This window comes from Pseudorca crassidens, chromosome 10 (assembly GCF_039906515.1).
Source record: "Pseudorca crassidens isolate mPseCra1 chromosome 10, mPseCra1.hap1, whole genome shotgun sequence".
NCBI classification, from domain to species: Eukaryota; Metazoa; Chordata; class Mammalia; order Artiodactyla; family Delphinidae; genus Pseudorca; species Pseudorca crassidens.
The window spans coordinates 29758620-29783665 of record NC_090305.1 but is presented as its reverse complement, the minus strand read 5'-3'; the positions used below and the strand labels follow the sequence as shown (position 1 = coordinate 29783665).

At 41.5% G+C, this 25046-nt stretch overlaps 1 protein-coding gene across 4 annotated transcripts in view; it reads right to left on the bottom strand.

The window, feature by feature from the left end:
- Positions 1-1045: 1045 nt before the first annotated feature.
- PLA2G7 (phospholipase A2 group VII) overlaps positions 1046-25046 on the bottom strand; it is a 34131-nt gene continuing 10130 nt past the window's right edge. For 2 of the 4 annotated variants that reach the window (XM_067752758.1, XM_067752759.1), the window contains exons 3-12: positions 20665-20786; positions 20077-20221; positions 18419-18512; positions 15945-16013; positions 15271-15397; positions 14314-14427; positions 13082-13173; positions 11744-11914; positions 1978-2126; positions 1046-1540 (exon numbers count right to left, since the gene is read on the bottom strand). In XM_067752758.1, the coding sequence (XP_067608859.1) occupies positions 1398-1540; positions 1978-2126; positions 11744-11914; positions 13082-13173; positions 14314-14427; positions 15271-15397; positions 15945-16013; positions 18419-18512; positions 20077-20221; positions 20665-20786 (1226 nt within the window). In that variant the 3' untranslated portion in view covers positions 1046-1397. The remainder of the gene's footprint in view (positions 1541-1977; positions 2127-11743; positions 11915-13081; positions 13174-14313; positions 14428-15270; positions 15398-15944; positions 16014-18418; positions 18513-20076; positions 20222-20664; positions 20787-25046) is intronic. The other 2 variants (XM_067752760.1, XM_067752761.1) reach the window with 1 other exon arrangement.

Below are 25046 nucleotides of genomic sequence, written 5' to 3'. Positions count from 1 at the left end.
GAAATCATATTTCTCAAAATGGGTGTTTTTGCACATTAAAACATTAAGATAGGCCTGAGTGCCAAATCAGAAAACACAGTTACTTATTAACTGGGCAAAAGGAATAGGGATAGAGTAGTTAACCAGGCTTGCTTACTAAGTACTGATTATCCTTGTTCACACAGGCTATAATTAAACTTAATTATGGAGAATTCATAGGAACAAGACCATTCTTAGACAAAAATATACTTAACTGATGAGTGGCAGAAATGTTTATACCCCTTGGGAAACAAAACACATTTTCCGTGACTCCCAGAAACATAAGTGCACAAATCTTTCAGCTACCTTTTTTTTTTTTTTTTTTTTTTTTTTCCGGTACGCGGGCCTCTCACTATTGTGGCCTCTCCCGTTGTGGAGCACAGGCTCCGGACGCGCAGGCTCAGCGGCCATGGCTCACGGGCCTAGCTGCTCCGCGGCATGTGGGATCTTCCCGGACCTGGGCACGAACCCGTGTCCCCTGCATCGGCAGGCGGACTCTCAACCACTGCGCCACCAGGGAAGCCCTCAGCTATCTTTTTACCTCCATTTATTGTGCTTTTCCCCTCCCACTACTACATATAAAATTTAAAAATTCATTAAATATCAATAAAACTAGTGGAAAATGAAGCAGTTAAAATTATGTCCTTTCTTATCTGTCGCAGCCTTCGGGTGAATCAGTGATTTAATGTGTGATGGCCGGAATCGTGGGCCTGTCTTATGCACCTTTCTTTAGTAAATAGAGTGCCTCAGAGGTAAACCATTAAAGTAAATGCAAACAGATTACCAACTTGCTTTAATCTGCTGCCTTTGCTTTGTCACCAATATTCTTACCCCCATCCATTCCCCGTTTAGTCATTATGTTGAAATTGTGCAGTCGCACCCATCCCACAGTAAAGCAATGGCTTTATTATCCGCTTGGCCTGATTTCTCTTACCATGACCCAAGGTCAAAGAAGCGCTACCAAGTCCCACGCAGAAGACCATGTTGCTAAAACTCAATTCTACTGCTTATAATAGAAAAAAAAGAGGCAAGAAAATCTGTTTTTATTATGTTTTTAGGGAGTGTTAGGTCATTGTAACACATTTTCAATGGCATGATGCCTGTTTTAATATACTTGTCCATTAAAGAAATGTAAAATCAGTTTTTTATTGTGACACCGAGAAAGGATCACTTTAGTAAAACTAAAATTTAGGCTGGTATGATTTTTATATGTAGCAGTCTTTCTTTACATTTAAAGGAAAAAAATCTTAATCCAAGCTTCAATCACTATTGTGGTACAGCCTACATTTTCAAATATGAGTTATTTGAGAAAATACATTAAAATCATACACACACACACTTTTAGACAGTTTTTAAACAAGACTTTTTAAAAAGCTCTTTTAATCTGAATTTGGCTTCTCTATTCCTGTAGAGTTCTGCAGGGTGGCGTGGTGGTTGGTTGTGTCAATGTTGGTTCCTGGAATAAGATTGTCATCTTCCCCTTCAATTAAAGAATCCCACTGATCAAAATCTTTCTGAAGTCCTGTAAAATACAAATGTCACTAAACATATTCAACTTTGGAAAGTGTTAAACAGTTCAGTGCCTCTAGGTGGCACCCTAGCCTCACAGACGACCCACATTGCGTCACCATTATGGAGGCAAGGTGCTCTGTGTGAGCTCTGTGTGGCTGCAACATCAGAACGAGAGATGGAATTGAGGCACTATGCTGTCCGAATCCTCTGCATGGAAATCCGCCCCAGCCTTCACAGAAAGACTATTAGCTCTAACAGGTAGGCTTGCTGCCTATGACGCGTAGTATGCAAAGCAGCAAAATTAAATTGTTTTCAAATGGACTGACTGCAGTGTTCCATCGTAAACCAACTGGGAACAGTCAAAATGGGACTCATGCACAGTTAGGATAAACAGTTTTTTCCTGAGAATCATCTGGTTTATGTCAGGAAAGAAGATCCCTTTCTTACCTAAATGCTTTTGCAAGAATGCTAACGAAGCTTTGTTGCTAAGACTCATGGCTACGTTTGAATCTATTTCTCCTTGCAGTGTGAATATGTAGCCAATTATTCTGCCAGTTGCAAACGTGAAGTCAACAAAATTCTGATGGACTGAACCCCTGAAAGAGAAAGGAGACATTTACAAATCACTTTGTTGGACAAAATTATTTCTGTAGTTACCGTGCAGGAAAGATGCTGGCCTGGTTGGCCTATTTACGAAAACCAAGGAAACAAAATTTGTAGATTTGATCTCCTTAGATGTACTTGAGGGTCACAAAGATGTTCATTTAGGGGTGCTAGAGTATATATTCTTCCTCCCGTCTAGATCAATAAGGCAAAGATTGCTGTCTTGCTTGGCATCTTGGTTTTAGAAGAGATGATTCCAGCTTTGTAGAGGACATGATTACTTTCAATTTGAGTAGGTGGAATGCTTTATATGTTGAGGGTCCCTGAACTCAGAGCCAGAATCCTGCCCCCTTACCACCACACTTAACTGGATACCTATTTGCTGTTGGGCAAAAACACTTTGCATTTAAGCCTTGGATTAAGTAGGTTAAAAGATAGACAAACAAAATTTTGCCTTGTATTATTTAAACTGTAAGCACCTCATAAATATCCCTTATTGATGGACTTGAAATCCACCAACAGCCTAACATCAAATAGAATGGCCATTTTTTTTTAACATCTTTATTGGAGTATAATTGCTTTACAATGGTGTGTTAGTTTCTGCTTTATAACAAAGTGAATCAGTTATATATATACATATGTTCCCATATCTCTTCCCTCTTGCATCTCCCTCCCTCCCACCCTCCCTATCCCACCCCTCTAGGTGGTCACAAAGCACCAAGCTGATCTCCCTGTGCTATGCGGCTGCTTCCCACTAGCTATCTATTTTACATTTGGTAGTGTATATATGTCCATGCCACTCTCTCACTTCGTCCCAGCTTACCCTTCCACCTCCCCATATCCTCAAGTCCATTCTCTAGTAGGTCTGCATATTTAATTCCCGTCTTGCCCCTAGGTTCTTCATGATCTTTTTTTTTTTTCTTAGATTCCATATATATGTGTTAGCATACGGTATTTGTTTTTCTCTTTCTGACTTACTTCACTCTGTATGACATACTTTAGGTCCATCCACCTCACTACAAATAACTCAATTTTGTTTCTTTTTAAGGCTGAGTAATATTCCATTGTATATATATATGTGCCACATCTTCTTTATCCATTCATCTGTTGATGGGCACTTAGGTGGCTTCCATGTCCTGGCTATTGTAAACAGTGGACATTGCTGCAATGCTGCAATCCCACTACTGCAATGGACATTGTGGTACATGACTCTTTTTGAATTATGGTTTTCTCAGGGTATATGCCCAGTAGTGGGATTGCTGGGTCGTATGGTAGTTCTATTTGTAGTTTTTTAAGGAACATCCATACTGTTCTCCATAGTGGCTGTATCAATTTACATTCCCATCAACAGTGCAAAAGGGTTCCCTTTTCTCCACACCCTCTCCAGCATTTATTGTTTGTAGATTTTTTGATGATGGCCATTCTGACAGGTGTGAGATGATATCTCATTGTAGTTTTGATTTGCATTTCTCTAATGACTAATGATGTTGAGCATTCTTTCCTGTGTTTGCTGGCAATCTGTATATCTTCTTTGGAGAAATGTCTATTTAGGTCTGCTGCCCATTTTTGAATTGGGTTGATTGTTTTTTTGATACTGAGCTGCATGAGCTGCTTGTAAATTTTGGAGATTAATCCTTTGTCAGTTGCTTCATTTGCAAATATTTCCTCCCATTCTGAGGGTTGTCTTTTCGTCTGGTTTATGGTTCCCTTTGCTGTGCAAAAGCTTTTAAGTTTCATTAGGTCCCATTTGTTTATTTTTGTTTTTATTTCCATTTCTCTAGGAGGTGGGTCAAAAAGGATCTTGCTGTGATTTATGTCATGGAGTGTTCTGCCTATGTTTTCCTCTCAGAGTTTAATACTGTGTGGCTTTACATTTAGGTCTTTAATCCATTTTGAGTTCTTGCCTCCTTTATCAAAGATAAGGTGACCATATGTGTGTGGGTTTATCTCTGGGCTTTCTATCCTGTTCCGTTGATCTATATTGCTGTTTGTGTGCCAGTACCATACTGTCTTGATTACTGTAGATTTGTAGTATAGTCTGAAGTCAGGAAGCCTGATTCCTCCAGCTCTGTTTTTCTTTCTCAAGATTGCTTTGGCTATTTGGGGTCTTTTGTGTTTCCATACACATTGTGAGATTTTTTGTTCTAGTTCTGTGAAAAATGCCAGTGGTAGTTTGATAGCGATTGCATTGAATCTGTAGATTGCTTTGGGTAGTATAGTCATTTTCACAGTGTTGATTCTTCCGATCCAAGAACATGGTATATCTCTCCATCTATTTGTATCATCTTTAATTTCTTTCATCAGTGTCTTATAATTTTCTGCATACTGGTCTTTTGTCTCCTTAGGTAGGTTTATTCCTAGATATTTTATTCTTTTTGTTGCAATGGTAAATGGGAGTGTTTTCTTAATTTCACTTTCAGATTTTTCATCATTAGTGTATAGGAATGCAAGAGATTTCTGTGCATGAATTTGGTATCCTGCTACTTTACCCAATTCATTGATTAGCTCTAGTAGTTTTCTGGTAGCATCTTTAGGATTCTCTATGTATAGTAGCATGTCATCTGCAAACAGTGACAGCTTTACTTCTTCTTTTCTGATTTGGATTCCTTTTATTTCTTTTTCTTCTCTGATTGCTGTGGCTAAAACTTCCAAAACTATGTTGAATACTAGTGGTGAGAGTGGGCGACCTTTTCTTGTTCCTGATCTTAGTGGGATTGGTTTTAGTTTTTCACCATTGAGGACGATGTTGGCTGTGGGTTTGTCATATATGGCCTTTATTATGTTGAGGTAAGTTCCCTCTATGCCTACTTTCTGGAGGGTTTTTATCATAAATCAGTGTTGAATTTTGTCAAAAGCTTTCTCTGCATCTATTGAGATGATCATATGGTTTTTCTCCCTCAATTTGTTAATATGGTGTATCACGTTGATTGATTTGCATATATTGAAGAATCCTTGCATTCCTGGGATAAACCCCACTTGATCATGGTGTATGATCCTTTTAATGTGCTATTGGATTCTATTTGCCAGTATTTTGTTGAGGATTTTTGCATCTATGTTCATCAGTGATATTGGCCTGTAGTTTTCTTTCTTTGTGACATCTTTGTCTGGTTTTGGTATCAGGGTGATGGTGGCCTCGTAGAATGAGTTTGGGAGTGTTCCTCCCTCTCTATATTTTGGAAGAGTTTGAGAAAGATCGGTGTTCGCTCTTCTCTAAATGTTTGATAGAATTCGCCTGTGAAGCCATCTGGTCCTGGGCTTTTGTTTGTTGGAAGATTTTTAATCACAGTTTCAGTTTCAGTGCTTGTGATTGGTCTGTTCATATTTTCTATTTCTTCCTGGTTCAGTCTTGGAAGGTTTTGCATTTCTAAGAATTTCTCCATTTCTTCCAGGTTGTCCATTTTATTGGCATCTAGTTGCTTGTAGTAATCTCTCATGATCCTTTGTGATTCTGCAGTGTCAGTTGTTACTTCTCCTTTTTCATTTCAAATTCTATTGATTTGAGTCTTCTCCCTTTTTTTCTTGATGAGACTGGGTAATGGTTTATCAATTTTGTTTATCTTCTCAAAGAAGTAGCTTTTAGTTTTATTGATCTCTGCTATAGTTCCCTTCGTTTCTTTATCATTTATTTCTGATCTGATCTTTATGATTTCTTTCCTTCTGCTAACTTTGGGGGTTTTTTTGTTCTTTCTCTAATTGCTTTAGGTGTAATGTTAGGTTGTTTATTTGAGATGTTTCTTGTTTCTTAAGGTAGGATTGTATTGCTGTAAACTTCCCTCTTAGAACTGCTTTTGCTGCATTCCATAGGTTTTGGGTCATCGTGTTTTCACTGTCATTTGTTTCTAGGTATTTTTTTATTTCCTCTTTGATTTCTTCAGTGATCTCTTGGTTATTAAGTAGTGTATTGTTTAGCCTCCATGTGTTTGTATTTTTTACAGATTTTTTCCTGTAATTGATATCCAGTCTCATAGTGTTGTTGTCGGAAAAGATACTTGATACAATTTAAATTTTCTTACATTTACCAAGGCTTGATTTGTGACCCAAGAAATGATCTATCCCGGAGAATGTTCCATGAGCACTTGAGAAGAAAGTGTATTCTGTTGTTTTTGGATGGAATGTCCTATAAATATCAATTAAGTCCATCTTGTTTAATGTGTCATTTAAAGCTTGTGTTTCCTTATTTATTTTCATTTTGGATGATCTGTCCATTGGTGAAACTGGGGTGTTAAAGTCCCCTACTATGATTGTGTTACTGTCAATTTCCCCTTTTTTGGCTCTTAGTATTCGCCTTATGTATTGAGGTGCTCCTATGTTGGGTCCATAAATATTTACAATTGTTTTATCTTCTTCTTGGATTGATCCCTTGATCATTATGTAGTGTCCTTCTTTGTCTTTTGTAATAGTCTTTGTTTTAAAGTCTATTTTGTCTGATGCGAGAATTGCTACTCCAGCTTTCTTTTGATTTCCATTTGTATGGAATATCTTTTTCCATCCCCTCACTTTCAGTCTGTATGTCTCCCTAGGTCTGAAGTGGGTCTCTTATAGACAGCATATATGTGGGTCTTGTTTTTGTATCCTTTCAGTAAGCTTGTGTCTTTTGGTTGGAGCATTTAATCCATTTACATTTAGAGTAATTATTGATACGTATGTTTCTGTTACCATTCCTACTCTTGTGTTTCCTGCCTAGAGAAGTTCCTGTAGCAGTTGTTGTAAAGCTCTTTTGGTGGTGCTAAATTCTCTTAGCTTTTGCTTGTCTGTAAAGGATTTAATTTCTCCGTCAAATCTGAATGAGATCCTTGCTGGGTTGAGTAATCTTGGTTGTAGGTTTTTCCCCTTCATCACTTTAAATATGTCCTGCCACTCCCTTCTGGCTTGGAGAGTTTCTGCTGAAAGATCAGCTGTTAACCTTATGGGGATTCCCTTGTATGTTATTTGTTGTTTTTCCCTTGCTGCTTTTTAATATTTTTTCTTTGTATTTAATTTTTGATAGTTTGATTAATATGTGTCTTGGTGTGTTTCTTCTTGGATTTATCCTGTATGGGACTCTCTGTGCTTCCTGGACTTGATTAACTATTTCCTTTCCCATAATAGGGAAGTTTTAACTATAATCTCTTCAAATATTTTCTCAGTCCCTTTCTTTTTCTCTTCTTCTCCTGGGACCCCTATAATTCGAATGTTGGTGTGTTTAATGTTGTCCCAGAGGTCTCTGAGATTGTCCTCAATTCTTTTCATTTTATTTTCTTTATTCTGCTCTGCAGTAGTTATTTCCAGTATTTCATCTTCCACGTCACTTATCCATTTTTCTGCCTCAGTTATTCTGCTATTGATCCCTTCTAGAGAATTTTTAATTTCACTTATTGTGTGGTTCATCACTGTTTGTTTGCTCTTTAGTTCTTCTAGGTCCTTGTTAAACGTTTCTTGTATTTTCTCCATTCTATTTCCAAGATTTTGGATCATCTTTACTATCATTGCTCTGAATTCTTTTTCAGGTAGACTGCCTGTTTCCTCTTCATTTGTTTGGTCTGGTGGGTTTTTACCTTGCTCCTTCATCTGCGGTGTGTTTTTCTGTCTTCTTATTTTGCTTAACTTACTGTGTTTGGGGTCTCCTTTTTGCAGTCTGCAGGTTCGTAGTTCCCGTTGTTTTTGGTGTCTGTCCCCAGTGGCTAAGGTTGGTTCAGTGGGTTGTGTAGGCTTCCTGGTGGAGGGGACTAGTGCCTGTTTTCTGGTGGATGAAGATGGATCTTGTCTTTCTGGTGGGCAGGTCCACGTCTGGTGGTGTGTTTTGGGGTGTCTGTGGCCTTATTATGATTTTAGGCAGCCTCTGTGCTAATGGGTGGGGTTGTGTTCCTGCCTTGTTAGTTGTTTGGCATAGGGTGTCCAGCACTGTAGCTTGCTGGTCATTGAGTGGAGCTGGGTCTTGGTGTTGAGATTTAGATCTCTGGGAGATTTTCGCTGTTTGTATTACATAGAGCTGGCAGGTCTCTGGTGGACCAATGTCCTGAACCTTGCTCTCCCACCTCAGAGGCACAGCCCTGACACCTTGCTGGAGCACCAAGAGCCTGTCATCCACACGGCTCAGAATAAAAGTGAGGGGAAAAAAAGAAAGAAAGAAGAAGATAAAATAAAATAAAGTTATTAAAATAAAAAAAAGTTATTAAAAAAGTATTTTTAAGTAATAAAAAAAAGAAAGAAGAGAGCAACCAAACCAAAAAACAAATCCACCAATGATAACAAGCGCTAAAAATTATACTAAACAAAACAAAACAAAACAGAAAAAACCAGACAGACAGAACCCTAGGACAAATGGTAAAAGCAAACTATACAGACAAAATCACACACAGAAGCATACACATACACACTCACAAAAAAAGAAAAAGGGAAAAATATATATATATATCGTTGCTCCCAAAGTCCACCTCCTCAATTTGAAATGATTCGTTGTCTATTCAGTTATTCCACAGATGCAGGGTACATCAAGTTGATTGTGGAGCTTTAATCCGCTGCTCCTGAGGCTGCTGGGAGCGATTTCCCTTTCTCTTCTTTGTTCGCACAGCTCCCGGGGTTCAGCTTTGGATTTGGCCCCGCCTCTGCGTGTAGGTCGCTGGAGGGCGTCTGTTCTTCGCTCATACAGGACGGGGTTAAAGGAGCAGCTGATTCGAAGGCTCTGGCTCACTCAGGCCGGGGGGAGGGAGGGGCATGGAGTGCGGGGTGAGCCTGCGGCCACAGAGGCCAGTGTGATGTTGCACCAGCCTGAGGCACGCCGTGTGTTCTTCCGGGGAAGTTGTCCCTGGATCCCGGGACCCTGGCAGGGGCGGGCTGCACAGGCTCCCCGGAAGGGGGGTGTGGAGAGTGACCTGTGCTCGCACACAGGCTTCTTGGTGGCGGCAGCAGCAGCCTTAGCGTCTCATGCCCATCTCTGGGGTCCGCGCTGTTAGCCGCGGCTCACGCCCATCTCTGGGGCTCATTTAGGTGGCGCTCTGAATCCCCTCTCCTCCTGCACCCGGAAACAATGGTCTCTTGCCTCTTCAGCAGCTCCAAACTTTTTCCCGGACTCCCTCCCGCTAGCTGTGGCACACTAACCCCTTCAGGCTGTGTTCACGCTGCCAACCCCAGTCCTCTCCCTGGGATCTGACCTCCGAAGTCCAAGCCTCTCGGGCTGGTGAGTGCCGGTCGGCACCGATCCTCTGTGCGGGAATCTCTCCGCTTTGCCCTCTGCACCCCTGTTGCTGTGCTCTCCTCTGCGGCTCCGAAGCTTCCCCCCCTCCAACCCCCGTCTCCGGGGCTTCTAGTGTGTGGAAACCTTTCCTCCTTCACAGCTCCCTCCCACTGGTGCGGGTCCCGTCCCTATCCTTTTGTCTCTGTTTATTCTTTTTTCTTTTGCCCTACCCAGGTACGTGCAGAGGTTCTTGCCTTTTGGGAGGTCTGAGGTCTTCTGCCAGCGTTCAGTAGGTGTTCTGTAGGAGTTGTTCCACGTGTAGATGTATTTCTGATGTATCTGTGGGGAAGGAGGTGATCTCCGCGTCTTACTCCTCCACCGTCTTGAAGCTCCTCCCCAAAACGGCCATTTTTTACTGCACATTTTCTACTACCTCTGAGACACGTGACACTTGATTTTCTTGCATTTGTTTTTTCCCTTGACATCACATTTTCCCTCCTTTCCCGAACTACTCTGTTCTTCACTGGCTTTTCCCCTAAATCCTCAAGATTCTATTAGACCAATTCTTTTCGCACTTTGTGGTCTCATCTCCTCCATAGATTTCATTAATAATATACAGATTATATACTTTGCTAATTTGTGGCCAGACATCTTTACCCAAGGCTAAAACACACCTTTCCAGCCCCACCCAATGCCACTTTTCCTCTTCACTTTGCTGCTTATAAGCAAACCACCATTCTTTTAGGTATCTCTACGCAAAACCGAGGCCCAGACTCTGCTCACTCTTCCCCACATCCCAATCCAAACTTGAGAGTCAAAAGTATAAAGAAGGTAAATAGAGGCAGGGTCGCAGCACAGCTGAGAGCAGAACCCCGGATGCCACCAACAGTGGAGAGATGGCCTGAAGAGGAGGAGACGGTGGGGGAGAAAGGGAGGAAGCCATCTACAGGATGCGAGAAGCGGGAGAGAGTGGGGTTAGTGTACCCAAGGGAGGAGAAATGGGGGTAGTCAACAGGTGGGAGGGATGCAGAGAGAAAGGCTGAGGCTGCCAATAGGCGACTGAAACTTCTATGTCCTCAGTGGGGCCATTTTCAGCTCACTGGTGGCAGTTCAGGAAGACAGACTGCAGAATTCAGAGTAAATGGATGTAAGGACAGGGAATATTAAGTACAAGCTCTTCTTTCTAGCAGAGAAGGGAAGAAACAGAGAGAGTGATAGCCAATAAGGAAGGTTGGGTGTTCCGTAATATTTCTGCTTTAGAATTAAATAGACTTGCACATACCAATAAGCTAAGTTGACATCTTACCTTAAATATCTAGATCCTTCCTCACCATCTATCTAAAGTCTCTTGAGGGACTTCCCTGGTGGCGCAGTGGATAAGAATCCGCCTGCCAATGCAGGGGACACGGGTTCAATCCCTGGTCCGGGAAGATCCCACATGTTGCGGAGCAACTAAGCCCATGCGCCACAACTACTGAGCCTGCGCTCTAGGGCCCACGAGCCACAACTACTGAGCCCACGTGCCTAGAGCCTGTGCTCCACAACAAGAGAAGCCACCACAATGAGAAGCCCGTGCACACACCGCAACGAAGAGTAGCCCCCGCTCACCACGACTAGAGAAAGCCCGCGCGCAGCAACAAAGACCCAGCACGACCAAAAAAAATAAAAATTAAATTAAATCTTAATAATAATAATGTCTCTTGATCCTTCAAGACCCAATTCTACCCCAATTTCTTCTAAGCAGCCTTTTCTGACCACCTTAATTGGAAGAGTCCTCCATTCTCTGTCCTGGGGGTGTTTACTGCCTTTACTGTGTGTGTTTCCTTCTTGCCACCTCTTCTGTGCCCTTCTAAGTAAATCAGGTTTCAGATAGGAGAGGAAGGAGCTCAGTCTTTGCTTTGTAGCATCTCATCGTGAGTTCAAAACGCTATTGGGAGTTCTTTTTCACATCCACGATATAAGCATGTTGCTGACCCTTCAAGGGACTCTATTATAGCTTTTGAGAATTTATAAATTCATCTGCTTACCAAACAGATAAACACACTGCAGTTCTCAACAGATGATCTTACTTTTTTTCTAAAGAGTTCTTAGCCTAGCTTACTGATGGAATACTTCCCCCATCCCAGCCCTAAAAATGTATAGGTTTGCTCTTACATTTAGATAAAGGTAGCATGTATCATGCAAATTTTATTTATCAGCACGTGCTGTATAGTATATTAACATAGTTAATAGTATTTAACATTAATAGTATATTAACACTACTCAAAAATTTGCATTTTAAAAAGAGTACGTCTAAATGCACTTGGAAACTGAGATTATCTAATATTCTCCCTTATTCCAAGTCTAAACAACAAATTGAATAATTCTAGAGTAGCAACCAAATGATATCGTTACTTGTTTATCCAAGTTTCAAGTTTCTGTTTCAGATGATGTAATAAGTCACTTACTGATACTTACCTGATTGTAATCATTTTTCTTTCTCTATCAGGTAAGTAGCATTTTTTCATTTTTATAATATTAGAAGGGTATTGGAATCGTTCCGAGTTGATAAAAAAGAGGGGCTGAGGAATTCTGGAATATACTTCATCAGCCACTGGAAACATCCATGCATCCAGGGCGATACCGCACCTGATCAAAGAAGTCTGGTTACACACTGGCCCAGATACAGGAATGTCTAATAATGCAAGGATTCAGAGACACACAGCACACCAGATCATTATGGGTTATCTCACTGAGCTGAAGAGGTATTATACTTCACTGTGGGAAAGGGATATGATTAGCATTATAAGGTAGCAAACTTGTAATTATACAATCATTTTCTTTAGGAGGCATTTAAGAATTGCAACCTTTAGAAAGACATAATATTTAAAATTTTTTCATTCATTTTTTGTCATCTTTCAAGATAAATTTTAAAATATTATAAGTACTATAATTCTTCAAAATTGGGGAGTATCTGAAAAAATACAGTACATGCACTATTGCCCCTGTGTTTCTAGTCCTTCTGGACACTGTCGTGTACTCATTATACTTCTTTCAGAGTAACAGTTAGACCCATTCCTCACCTGGAAGAGTGTCTGGGTGTTGAAGAAAAGCCTATGGAGTATATCATTTGAAAATGAAATGTAATTAATTTTCTTTTTAAAAGTAAGTTATCCTATGTTTCTTAGCCTTTTGGACACTCTATTTTATGTGCTAAATGGAGGAAAGAAGAGAATCCCCTTACGTTGAAACAGATTTTAAGAAATGTGAGATGAAGTTTCACAGATGACCCTACCCTCTTTCTACATGGTTGGTTCTACATGGTCTCATCAACCTGGGATAAAATGGTTCAAGAAAGAAAATATTTCTTCAAGTTAGAAGACTGGGGCCCTGACTTCCACCCACATAACTATGTAATTTTAGCCCACACTTCATCTTAAGGATGAAAAAAATTAATTAAAAAATGTCCTACCTATTGGGGAAGTCTAGAAAATAGTATAAGATGACAATATTTTTATTACAATTATTATGTCACAGATAATACGTATATATAAAGCTAAACTTCCAAATGAAAATAATAAGTGCTTGAGCAGATGAATAATAACGAGGAAAAATATGGAGAGATGCGAAGAGTTTTCAGTAGCAAGAGACGTAGTTGGTTTCTGTTGAGAAAAATTCATACGGAGGACTTTACAGAGGCAAAAGAACAAACTTGTGAATTCTGAAGGATCTCTTCCTCACTAAGAATTTGATAAATTCTATCTCACGTGTGTTATCACTCCCCCCACTTCCAAACACTGAGACTCATTCTCTTACCTGAATCTCTGGTCTTCACTAAGACTCTGAATAACTGTGGCTGCACCGAAAGAATGTCCAATAACCGCTATTTTATCCCTGTCGATGGAGTCCTATGTGAAAAAGCATGATGTAAGTTCATCAGTATCTTGCAGGTTGTTCGGAGGATAGGCAGTGATTTTGTGAATTATAAACTTATCTTTTCACAGGCATGGTTAAGTACCTTGGTTTCTTAGAAAAGAAATATATATACACATACATACATTCACGAGCACCCACACACCCACATACACATATTTAAACATATGCACATATATGTACATATACATGCATGCTTACCTATATATACACAAAGACACGCACATAGTTGTTGAGCATTTCTAAGAGTTCAGAGGTAAACTTCATGGCCTTCCTCTTCACCCACACTTCAAGCATCAACATCATTGCTGATTTCTCCCCCTCCCCCCTCCATGTTTATTAGTTTGTTCACTCCCTGAGTATCGATTGAGCACCTGCTCTGTGCCAGGCATTATAGTTCATTTTCCATGAGCTCCCAGTCTATTAGGGAAGGAGCGACGGATACACGATGCAGATGCAGTAGGGTCGTACCATGGAGCACATATGATAGACAGCCAGACCAGTCCAGGGTGGGCAGTGAGGCCCAAGAAAGCTTCATGGCCGAGGTAATACCCGACTTGAGTTGATGATTAAGCAGGACTGAGTCAGGAAGATGGGGTGTCAGACCAAGGGGACAACACATCCATAGGTATGGAGACAGGAGAGTGGCTAGCCGAGGGACACAAACGCTTCACTGTGTCTGGAGGACATACCATCATCTTAGTGCCCTGTCCTTTCCTACACTCCACCCCCCTACACACACGTTTGAGTCTTCATTCACGCGGTCCACTCTGATATCCTTCCACCCCACCCCAATATTTTGTCTAAAACTTTTCACCAGCGTTTCAAGATCAAGCTCAAAAACATGCAGGAACTGCCCAAGAAATTACAATACTTCCACTGGTTGTATTAAGTTGAAACATATGAAATTTGCCATTTTTGTAGATCAACGCTGGGGTGGCAATTTCATATGTAGTTCAACCTGATGTGTTCCTCACTGTTGGAATATTTTGCAGGTACTTTTTTTTTGTAGCCCTTTATCATATTGTATCTTGTATTACAGCAGTAAGACAGACAAAAATGTGAGCAATAAAGAAGTCTAGGCCGGGGGGAAATGGCTTTTTTTTTAAGCTCACCTTCATCTGTTCCACGTCAAACTCTAAATCTAATACATTCTTCTCTGGTCTCCCGCGATCTATGTCCAGAATCAAATCGAGAGCTTGAGAACATTCCTTTGCTCGTTGCAGTACCTAATATGATGATTAGAAGAAGGAAATGGAAAAGTAAAAAGCTGTAACGCTTAAAGCTTGTGCAGAGGGGGCAGGTGGAAAAAATACGCGGTTGCTTATAAACCGGAAATGACTTTGAGATTAGTGATTAGAACACAGCCTAGCATGATGACCCAGGCACCAGCTTTACAGGTAGTTATGGCTTGGTCCAAATCCTGACTCTGTTGCTTACCCACTGTGTGACCTCAGATGATTTACTTAACCTCTCTGAACTTCCAGTTATTGTATAATAATGCCTCAGTGAAATGTGGGTGGGATTAAATGCAATAACATATATAAAAAGCACCCACTATAAAGCCTGGTACTGAGGTGGAAAGCAATGTGCTTTATTTCACTTGATCTTCCTCAAAGCCCCATGTGAAAGATACTGTTAATATTCATTATTTCGTAACGGATCAAACATGGAAGCAAAGCAAAAAGAATAAGTAACTTGTTCAAGATCACTCCACTGCGAGGTGATGGTGCCAGGATTCAAACATAGAAAGTTGCATTCTAAGGCCTGGACTCTTAATGCTATTCTATACCACCTCTGTGAAAAGTAGTCTTTACTTCTAATGCAAAAGGATTCTGAATATTCACTGTCATCTCCTAGGATTTTTATGTTGGTCTTTGTTTTTACTATGATCCAGATATTTCATTAAGGGCATTTGATTACTCAGAGAATCCTCTGACAGATCTTTTGGGGATGGGAAGTAAGGAGATCTAGGAGCACGGTCTGCCATATGTAAAATTAAACGAACAAATGTCATCATTTTGCCTATGCTTTTTGGTCACCATGCCACCTCTCTTCTTCTTGCAACATACCTGCTCATTTCGTAGAGGAAACTCCTCCTCCCCTCGTTTTAGGGTTCTAAGATAAAGCCAAGTCTGGTTTCCTATTTCTGCAGCAGACTGGTCCTTGAAATAGTAAGTCGCAGATGCAGAGCCATCTCTACAATACAAACAGAATCAATTACTTACGCTTGCTCTTTCTCTCCTTCATCTCACCTGTGTTCCTCATCCCCAGCCGTGACTCTTTCTGACTCCCTTTCTTGCACTCTACCTTTTTTTAAATCAAAGAAGCCCCCAAGGGAGTTCTAAGAAAAAGACATGGTTGCCTGTGAACAACCCATTCCATCTTCACAATTCTGGGAGGCTGCGGTGTTGAAAACTCTCCTGGAATCAAATCCCAGTGCTGTCACTTGCTAGCTGTGTGGTTTGGGGCAAATTACTTACCCTTCCTCAGCTTCATTCTCTGCCTCCTTGAAACAGTGGTAATGATAACCGTCTTAAAGCATTGTTATGAAGATTAAATGAGATGGTCTGTGAACACGGCACTCAATAAACATTCTAGAAATGTTAGCTATTTTTTTTACATACTTAACAATCTAGCTCAGTCTCCTTTTTTGTTCATCATGTAACCATAGTTGACAATCCTATCAGCACTTTTCATAAACCTGTATGAAAGGTAGAGCTCAGCCACATACCAGGTGACGTACCTGTGTTCTATGGCAGCAACTATAAACCCGTGAGATGCCAGGTCAATACCAATAGCAGAATAAATTGTCCTTCAAAACAAAAAGAGGGAAGCGTTCAACTACCAGTCATGATTACAAGGGGTCCACAAATAAACGTAGGAATATGGAGGTAATTATGCCCCTGTAGTAGTGCCCTGGGGTAAAGCAGAGAGCTGTGGTGCTCAAAGGGGGCTGATTTTACCACTCAGGGGATATTTGACAATGTCTGGAGGGGTTTTCATTATCATGAGTAGGGGGAGGGTGTTACTGGCATCTAGTGGATAGAGGGATGCTGCTAAAACCATCCTATGATGCACAAGGCTACATTCCACAAGAAATTATCCAGTCCAAAGCATCAGTGGTACCAAGGCTGAGAAACACTGGTGCAGTGATGATAAATATTGCCTTCGAGAATTTGTGTTTTTTTTTAACTTTTTATTTTATATTGGAGTATAGTTGATTAACAATGTTGTGAGAGTTTCAGGTGTACAGCAAGGTGGTTCAGTTATACATATTCATGTATCTATTCTTTTTCAAATATTTTTCCTATTTAGGCTGTTATATAATATTGAGCAGAGTTCCCTGTGCTATACAGTAGATCCTTGTTGGTTATCCGTTTTAAGTAGAGCAGTGTGTACATGTCAATCCCAAACTGAGAGTTCTGGGTTTTAATCTTGCGTCTGCCACTTACCAGCTATACGACTTTAGGTAATTACATTACTGCATTTCTGTCCTCATCTGTAGAATGGGGACAGATAATAAAGCCTTTGCTTTAGAATAGTGATAAGGTTTTGATAAGATAATACATAGTGCAGGAAGGCGGTACAATGCGATGCTTAAGAGAACAGGACCTACACTCTGACCACTGCAGGTGATTGTATCCTGGTTCCCTCACTTATTAGCTCTCTACCTTGGATAAGTCACTTATCTTTTCTCTGCCTTAGTGCTATCTGTAGAAGGGTGATGTTATAAGATTATGGTACCTGGTCGGGTTACTGTAAGGATTAAGTAAGTTACACAGTTTCAGTGCTTATAACCGTGTCTGCAACAGGGGAAATACCGAACACACGTTAGCTGTTATGTAAATGACTGGACAGGGTGAGATGCTTAAAGGATCATGTGCTAATTAGCAACTACATTCAGAATCCCTGCCACATCTTTGCTCGGCACAATCTTTTCTCCTATCATGTATTCAATAGGAAATGGCCATAAGGAACAAAAAGGAGGTAGGCACCATGTCTTGTACTCCTGACAATGCAGGACCAACTCAGGAAGGGAAAATCATCTAGTTCAGGGATCAGCAAAACCTTTTCGGTAAAAAGCCAGAGAGTAATTGCTTCCAGCTCTGTGGACCATACACTATGTGTCACAACTACTCAGCTCTGCTGTTATAGCACAAAAGCGGCAGAGACAATGGGGAAAATGAATGAGTGTGGCTGAGTTGCAATAAAACCTTATTTACAGAAGCAGGCAGCAGGCTGGAGCTGGCCCTCAGATTCTGAGATGACAACCACTGGTCTAGAAGGAATCAAATAACTAGCTGGACTACGATAATTTCTTATTGCAGATGCTACACAATTTCTTACCAGCTAAAAGCCACTCTTCTAAAAGTCTTATAATCCTCTGAGGGGGGAGACGGGGAGGCAGTTGAGAAGTTGTAGGAAGAAAGTGGAGGGCGTGCGGTGTCCATGGAAATGTGCCACTCGTCATGGCACAGAGATCACAGTTGACTAAAGACCCCTCGCAGATCCCACCCCTGTGGATCGAGTGAAAGCTAGGCTTCCCGTGGGTCGGTCCCAGCGACTGGACATGGTGTGGGTTTAACGCAGGTCCTTTCCTGTGAGGTGCAGAGCTCCTCTGAGGAGCAGTTCTTTTTTTTAGCCTTCCACTGCGCCACCAGGGAAGCCCTGAGGAGCAGTTCTTCGTCAAGCACTCCCTCCATCGGCCTGGCCCAATCTTTCTTAGAATTGTGCTGCGGTCTCGACATGCTCCGTATCCAGTCCTTCTGTCTCCCATCTCCTTCCCAGGTGTCCAGCCTGCATCATGAAGGCTCTCCCCATCTTTTCTGCTTCTGCTCTTTCCCTTCTATCCTCCATGGGCATTCTGTAATACATGCCTTTCACCGCTAATCTGGTCATGGTGGCTGTTTCTCGGAGGACCTGAACTAATACGATGAATGATTTTGAGAGTGTAAATACTATAATATAGAAAGACAACAACCCAAAATGCGACAGCCTGTCTCCGCTGTTGTGAAGCTGGTCTCCATGGGCTGGAGGCAGGAAGAAACAGGGCTATAGGACCGATCAACTGATCCCAGCTAATTCCTGAGGAACGCCAAGTCCTCCAGGACAGGGGACAGCCTGACACTCCATAATCTGCTGTCCCTCTTCTGGGGGAAAACTGCATTCAGTCATTTGTCCCTAGAAGCTAAAGTCGTTCAACCTCTGAGACTTTACCTGAATGCTCCAAGACCATGAGAAAAAATAATGAGTGGGTATTTCTCCCCAGTCCTCAGAGGGGAATTCCAGGCTGCAGGAGTTGTCATTGAACCTAGACAGCAGTGGGAGACTGTAATTAGTGTTTTTTCTGACTCGAGTGTTGCTATTTAATTTAACATATCTCCTTAGTATAAAATTCTGACCCATGGAATTCATGTTTTTATGCATTAATAGTAAATTCATTTAAAAAGTCTCCCACTAGATACCACCAACCGAGGGCCTGAACTATGTGTTTTTCCTAGGACCATAGGATCATTAACTATCGGTTCTCACTGCCAGCTCTGAACTTGAGGTGAGACATTTTCCTACTTAGAGGTGTATTCGGGAAGGCCGTTCCTTATGATTAATCCCAGGTTTGGGCAAAACTTCAGAGGGAATGTTCTGAAACTAAACTACCAGTAAACCTCAGGAATATTACACTGAGATCCAGAATCTTCAGATCGGAGAATCGTCTCATTCTAACTTGATCAAAATCAAGAGGAAGGTGGAGAGACCTTCGACTGCACGCTTAGATGTAGCTTTGGAGGAAGCTCTGCCACTTACTAGCTACTGACCTTGGGCAAGTCAAGAGAACTCTCTGAGCCTCAGACTCCTATAAAATGAGGGAAATGATATCTATCTCAGGGGGGTTTTGTCAGAGTCATATTTAAGTAGGAAAATGTAAAGCACATCTATCCAGTCACATAGCAAAGGGCTCAAAAAAATGGAAGAGGTTGTCTCTTCTTCCTTCACTTCTCACTTGTTATTGTCATCATTATCATCAATTATTTGTGTTTCACTTTCACATCAATACGATGGAGATGTGGTCATGAAGACTGCATGTGATGATTGCTATGGAAGTGACTTATAAGTTATTCAGCATCGTAAAGATGCGTAGTGATAATATTTTCATCATTTCTCTTATAAATTGACTCTTAAGAAAACTCCAACGAGATGTTTAAAATGAAGGCCAAAAGTTGTAGGTATTTTTGAGGGGGAAATTTGAAGACATGGTTAACATCAACCCAACAGTAGTGTCTGGTCCAACAGATAAGGAAGGACAACTCAATATTAGTGAAATATAGACATATTAAGTGATGAATGCACATCAGATTGTCTTAGTGAGAGAGGCTGGCCGCTTGGAGGTCGGTGATGGGAATGAGAGTAGTTTCCTCATTTATGACATGTAAGAAATTAGCTTTCACTCCTTTGTTTAGGATCTGGAGAGTTATGGAGGCTTCTGTTTTCTTCCTCTCTTCACCCAACTGTAGAAAGCACTTTAGTGCAGAGCATAGAAGGTAGTAGTCACATCAGCCCAGCTGCTGGTCTCACCACATGACTGCCTCCAAGAATATGTAAGAAGCAAAAATCAGGCCAGCCACAGAGAGATGTTAAAGCCAGCCTGAAAGTCTGATACCTTCACTCCCTCCACGCACCCCATCGTATTCAGAATAGACAAAACGAGAACCCTTGATTCTCTGATAGTTACCTGGCCTTTTAAGAAATACTTTGTCATCTTAGGAGATGTCTTAGGACTGGAGACAATCTACTTTGGTCTTTCACTGCCTGAAACTCCTGCTATTTTCAAGCTTTTCTTATATTCTAGAGCCTAAAAGCAGAAGCAACACAAATCTTACCAAAGAATAAGCTCAAAATTTTGCCCATAAGCCAGTGTGTTCCAAGAAATTTACTAAGACCAAAAAAATATTCTTTGTTTGGGATCCAAAGGGTGTCACAGTGACCATGATCTTGGGATGGATAATACAAACGCAAGAAGGTGCCCTGTAGAGGAAAGAAGTTAATGTACTTTTAGTCAAGTTGCTTCTTAAACATGTTCTAACAGCTATTTTGCATATTTAATTAGCGGGGGCCCAAATACTTCTATTGCGCAAGAGGTCCAGAGAGCTTTTTAAGTTGCCGTAGTGACTGAATGCAGTCAAAAGGAAGAGAAATAGAACAACAGTATGCTTTTTGAGTGAAAAGAAAGTATGAGCAGCCTGGTTTCAGCCAGCAAAGAAGGGGAAAAAAAGAGTTTATAGTTAATCCGATGAGAGCAACGAATTGGGGAATGAATTAAACTGCCAAAGGCTTCCCAGGAAACCATACAAATGGCAAGATAAGTCTTTCTTAGGTGAGGGCAAGGTCAGGTTTCAAAACCTTCTCATGGGCCATAGCCACAGTCAATATTAGAATATAAGGATAAGTGGTATTAATCAAATCACTACCTTATTCGTGTAATCAAACATCAAGTCTGTACAACCGACGGAATAAGATCCATTTCCTCTGGGGATTTTAGTTTGGCCAAACATTGCAGCAGCCATCAGAGCTTGTAGTTTTTTGAACCACGCTGGAAAACAGGTCAATATTATTTCACTTGTCAGCCGTTACACCCCAGACTTTATTACACAAAGAAACTCCAAGAGAATCAAGGGACTACCCATAGTTTCCTGCCTCCATTTCTTTACTAATTAGTAAAATACACAAATAATTATTGAGCGCCTGCTGTATGCAAAGTACTGTGTGGGGAAAACGATGGCGGTCGACATAGCCCTTTTCCTAAGATGTTGAGGATCAGCTCCCAATCCTTCCAGCTTTGCCCTTACCTTCTACTCCTATCCAGAGCATATTAGAGACCACTTCCCAAATCTGCTTTTCCTAAACATGAACTCTATCCACCTTTCAGATTTGGGCTCACGACTTCCCACTGGAAGCCTTCCTATTGGAACAGCAAAGCCTATGGTCCAGAATGAAACTAAATGACCATCTCCCAACTCCCCCTCTTCATCTTCCAAACACACAGCATGCAACTCCGGAATTCCCTAGCTTGGGGATCCCAAGCCAGAAACCTGGGAATCATGCTACTCTCCTAACCCTTTCTCCTCTATCCCCTACATCCAACCAAGTTCCAATCTCTAACATTTGTTTTTAGCTTAGGATTCTCTCTCCAATGTATCCTTACCCCATTAGCTCAACTGTCTCAGTTACACCCTAACTGTTCTTGACCGGACAGTCGCCATCTCTCCCAAGTGTCCTATTCACCTTGGATCCTGACTCCTTCAACTGCATCTTTCACACAACTCCTGGAGTGATTTAAAGCATGAATCTCACCAGGCAACTCTTCAAATCCTTCAATGCTTTCCTATCATCACCAGGAATTTTTTCTTGAAGGGGGAATGTACTGGAATCTTTCTGGAAGGCAGTTTGTAGGTTATATTTAAATCTACACATGGCTTCCAGCGTGGGGTGGCTTATCTTTCCAGTGTTTGGGGGTTGAAGCTCATAGAGGTTCACAGGTACACAAGTTAAATCCCAAGTTCCCGGGCACTGTAAGAAAGACCCTCCATGATCTGGAGGTCCACTGGCTCCTCCTCTTCTGCTGCTTTTTCCTTTGTTATCTCCCTCCCTGTGCTCCAGCACTGCTGAGTGACGCATGGGGCTGTTCCATGCGTCTACACCTTAGTAAATGCTGTTCCCTGCGCTTGAAATCCCCATGGCAAACTCCTATTCGACCTTTAATATCTTGATCTTCTCTGAAGCCTGCCCTGACCACCACCCCAGACTTAATCGTTTCATCCTCAGTATCAAATCAATTCCCTGTATATATTTTTATCTTTCTTCCTATCATATTAGAGTAAAATCATGTGTCTGCACACTCTGTCTCCCAAGGCTATTTTGTAAGAGCTGCATCCATATCTTTGTATCCTCACATCTTTAACACAATGTCTAGCACATAAGCGGTGCTCAAAAAATATCTGTGAAAATGAGTTAAACTAAGCTTTTCGCTGTCACTGGGTCTCTTTTGTTTCTGCTAAATGCTTGACTGCATATATATATATATATATATTTTTTAAATAATTAATTAATTTTTGGCTGCATTGTGTCTTTGTTGCTGCACGCGGGCTTTCTCTAGTTGCGGCGAGCAGGGGCTACTCTTTGTTATGGCGCGCGGGCTTCTCATTGCAGTGGCTTCTCTTATTGCGGAGCACGGGCTTTAGGTGCACAGGCTTCAGCGGTTGTGGCATGTGGGTTCAGTAGTTGTGGCACACAGGCTTAGTTGCTCCGCAGCATGTGGGATCTTCCCAGACCAGGGCTCGAACCTGTGTCCTCTGCATTGGCAAGTGGACTCTTAACCACTGTGCCACCAGGGAAGGCCCATGGCCTCTATTCTTTTACCCACCCACTCTTGAAACATTTTCTCTCTCTGGTGCCAAAACCCTTTAACACACCTGCAGTTTCACCTGTTCCCCTTTCTAACCCCCAATCAAGTCCTCATGTAATTTCAGGATGGTGAGTCCATATATCAGTGTATCTGGATTCAGTTTTCTAGATTCAGCTTGCCTGCTCCTTTCCTTCTGTTGGACTGTGAGAGGTGTATTCCAGGACATCTGACCCCTGAAAAGGTCTCAGGAAACTTTGAGCTGACCCAGGTTTGAGTGTAGGCCTCCAGGGCCCTGTGGCTGGTGAGTGCCAGGGAGGCTGCAGAAAAGGTTCACCAAACAACAAGGTCCTACTGTACAGCACAGGGAGCTGTATTCAATATCCTGTGATAAACCATAATGGAAAAGAATATGAAAAAGAATGTATATGTATAACTGAGTCACTTTGCTGTACAGCAGAAATTAAACACAACATTGTAAATAAACTATACTTCAATAAAATAAACAAGAAAGAAAAAGAAAGAAAGAAAGAAAGAAAAAAGAAAGAAAGAAGGAAAGAGAAAGAAAGAAAGAAAGAAAGGAAGAAAGAAGGAAAGAAAGAAAAGAAAGAAAGAAAGAAAAAGAAAGAAAAGGTTCACCAGCCCGCAGCCAATCTGGTCATGGTCCTAGATTTCCCATTCTCTAACCAACTATCAGCACTCATCATGAAGGAAGATGCAGGGAAGAGACTTGCCAGGTTGAATGGCCACTCTGTAGATGATATAGTTTTGTGGTTCAGAACTTACAAATGTCACTTCCTGTTTTTCTTCAACTCTATTTTAATAGGAGCATTAGAACCTATGGTATGCTGTTAATCTTATTATACATTTTTGGTGATGTTCATTTATCAAATAGTCCTGATGTTCATTCCTGGGGTTGGAGATGGAATGTACACGTGCTAGGAAAATGACATTCTCTTATATGGCTTTATGTCCTCCATTAGCGAATGGGATATCTCTAGCCATGTTTACAAACTTTTTGGCTGCATGATCATATTTTCTATGTATTCATTTATTAAGAATGATACAAATAATCATCTATTATTTTCATCTTTTATTGAATAAACTATTTCTAATAATTTTAAATTTATTTATGCATAATTTTAAAAGTATTTATGCATTCATTTTTGAGTATTTCAAATGAATGGGGCATTGGGCCCCAGGCTGGGATGACAAAGATGAATCAAGCATGTCCTCAAGTTTCTGACTGTCCAGTAACAGCTTTCCAGTGATTTTCAGACATGGGGGAATAGAGAACATGTTTTGAAATTCCCACTCTGTACCGATAAAAAGCACATGAGGCAAATGTCTCCTAGGTAAGAATTTGCTCGTCATGTAAGATGTTACCTGTTTTCAACATACACATAAGGGAATGGGAGAATTAATTTAACCTTGAGAATTAATTTAACCTCCTTGAGCTTGACTACAAACCCTCTGTCTTAGTCACCAGTGTATTACGCACACCTCAGTTCTCTGATAAGTACTGTTGCATGAATGGACCTGTGAGATATGATGCCATTTCCTATGCAAACATAGATAGAAGATCTGGTCCCTGTTCTGCTGTTGCAATCATTTCCCCAACTATGAAGCAGGGCCAGATTTGTAAGGCACTGGTTATGAAAGATCTTTGGTAAAAGTCACAGTAAGGAGTCACCCATCAAGACCGCACAACTAGATCCAGGGCTGCCCTATCTCCCCAGGTGCGTGCGTCTGTGGTACAGACAGTATGGCACCTTGCAGAGGCCGCTGATGCTGCTCACCTGAGGAGACTAGATAGAGAAGTTCATGCATCCCAACCCTCTGGGATTAGCAGGAATTCACAAAGCACCAGAAGGAATCGCTTTTCAATCAAGGTTATTCTAGGTGACAGGAGATGTCCCTGTCTAGAGATGGCTGTCCCATTCCAGCCGCCACTCCTGGGCTTGACTAAGCCTCCCCCTCTTCTCCTTCCCTCCACCCTGCAAAGTAAGAAAGAGCAAGGGATGCACATCCATGCTCATCTGGAGCTCCGAGTGCCTACTGGTCCCTGCTCCTGTCTGTCATTAGATAGAAAAGATTGTCCCCCTCTGGATCCCAAACTCTAAATCGCCATCTTCTCACACACTCCACCATCAACCAGGACTTCACCTGTTGATCAAGACTCCTGCCTCTCCTTCACCTTCGTGGGGGCAGGTTTGGGGTTGCCTCTGAAGGCACTTCAGGGGAAGTGTGTTACTGCACGGAGAGGGCGTGAGTCAGGGCAATGAGGTATAGAAGGGGCGGTGTAGACCTTCTCTACGGTGACTGCACGCTGAGGTTCCAGCTTGTCTGAAAAGGCCTCATCCTAGGCTGTCCTGCAGTCCTGATGTTGAAGAAGAAGGCACTCCTCTAGTTTCATTAAGAAGAGGAAAGAGTGAGGCCCTCCCCCCTCCC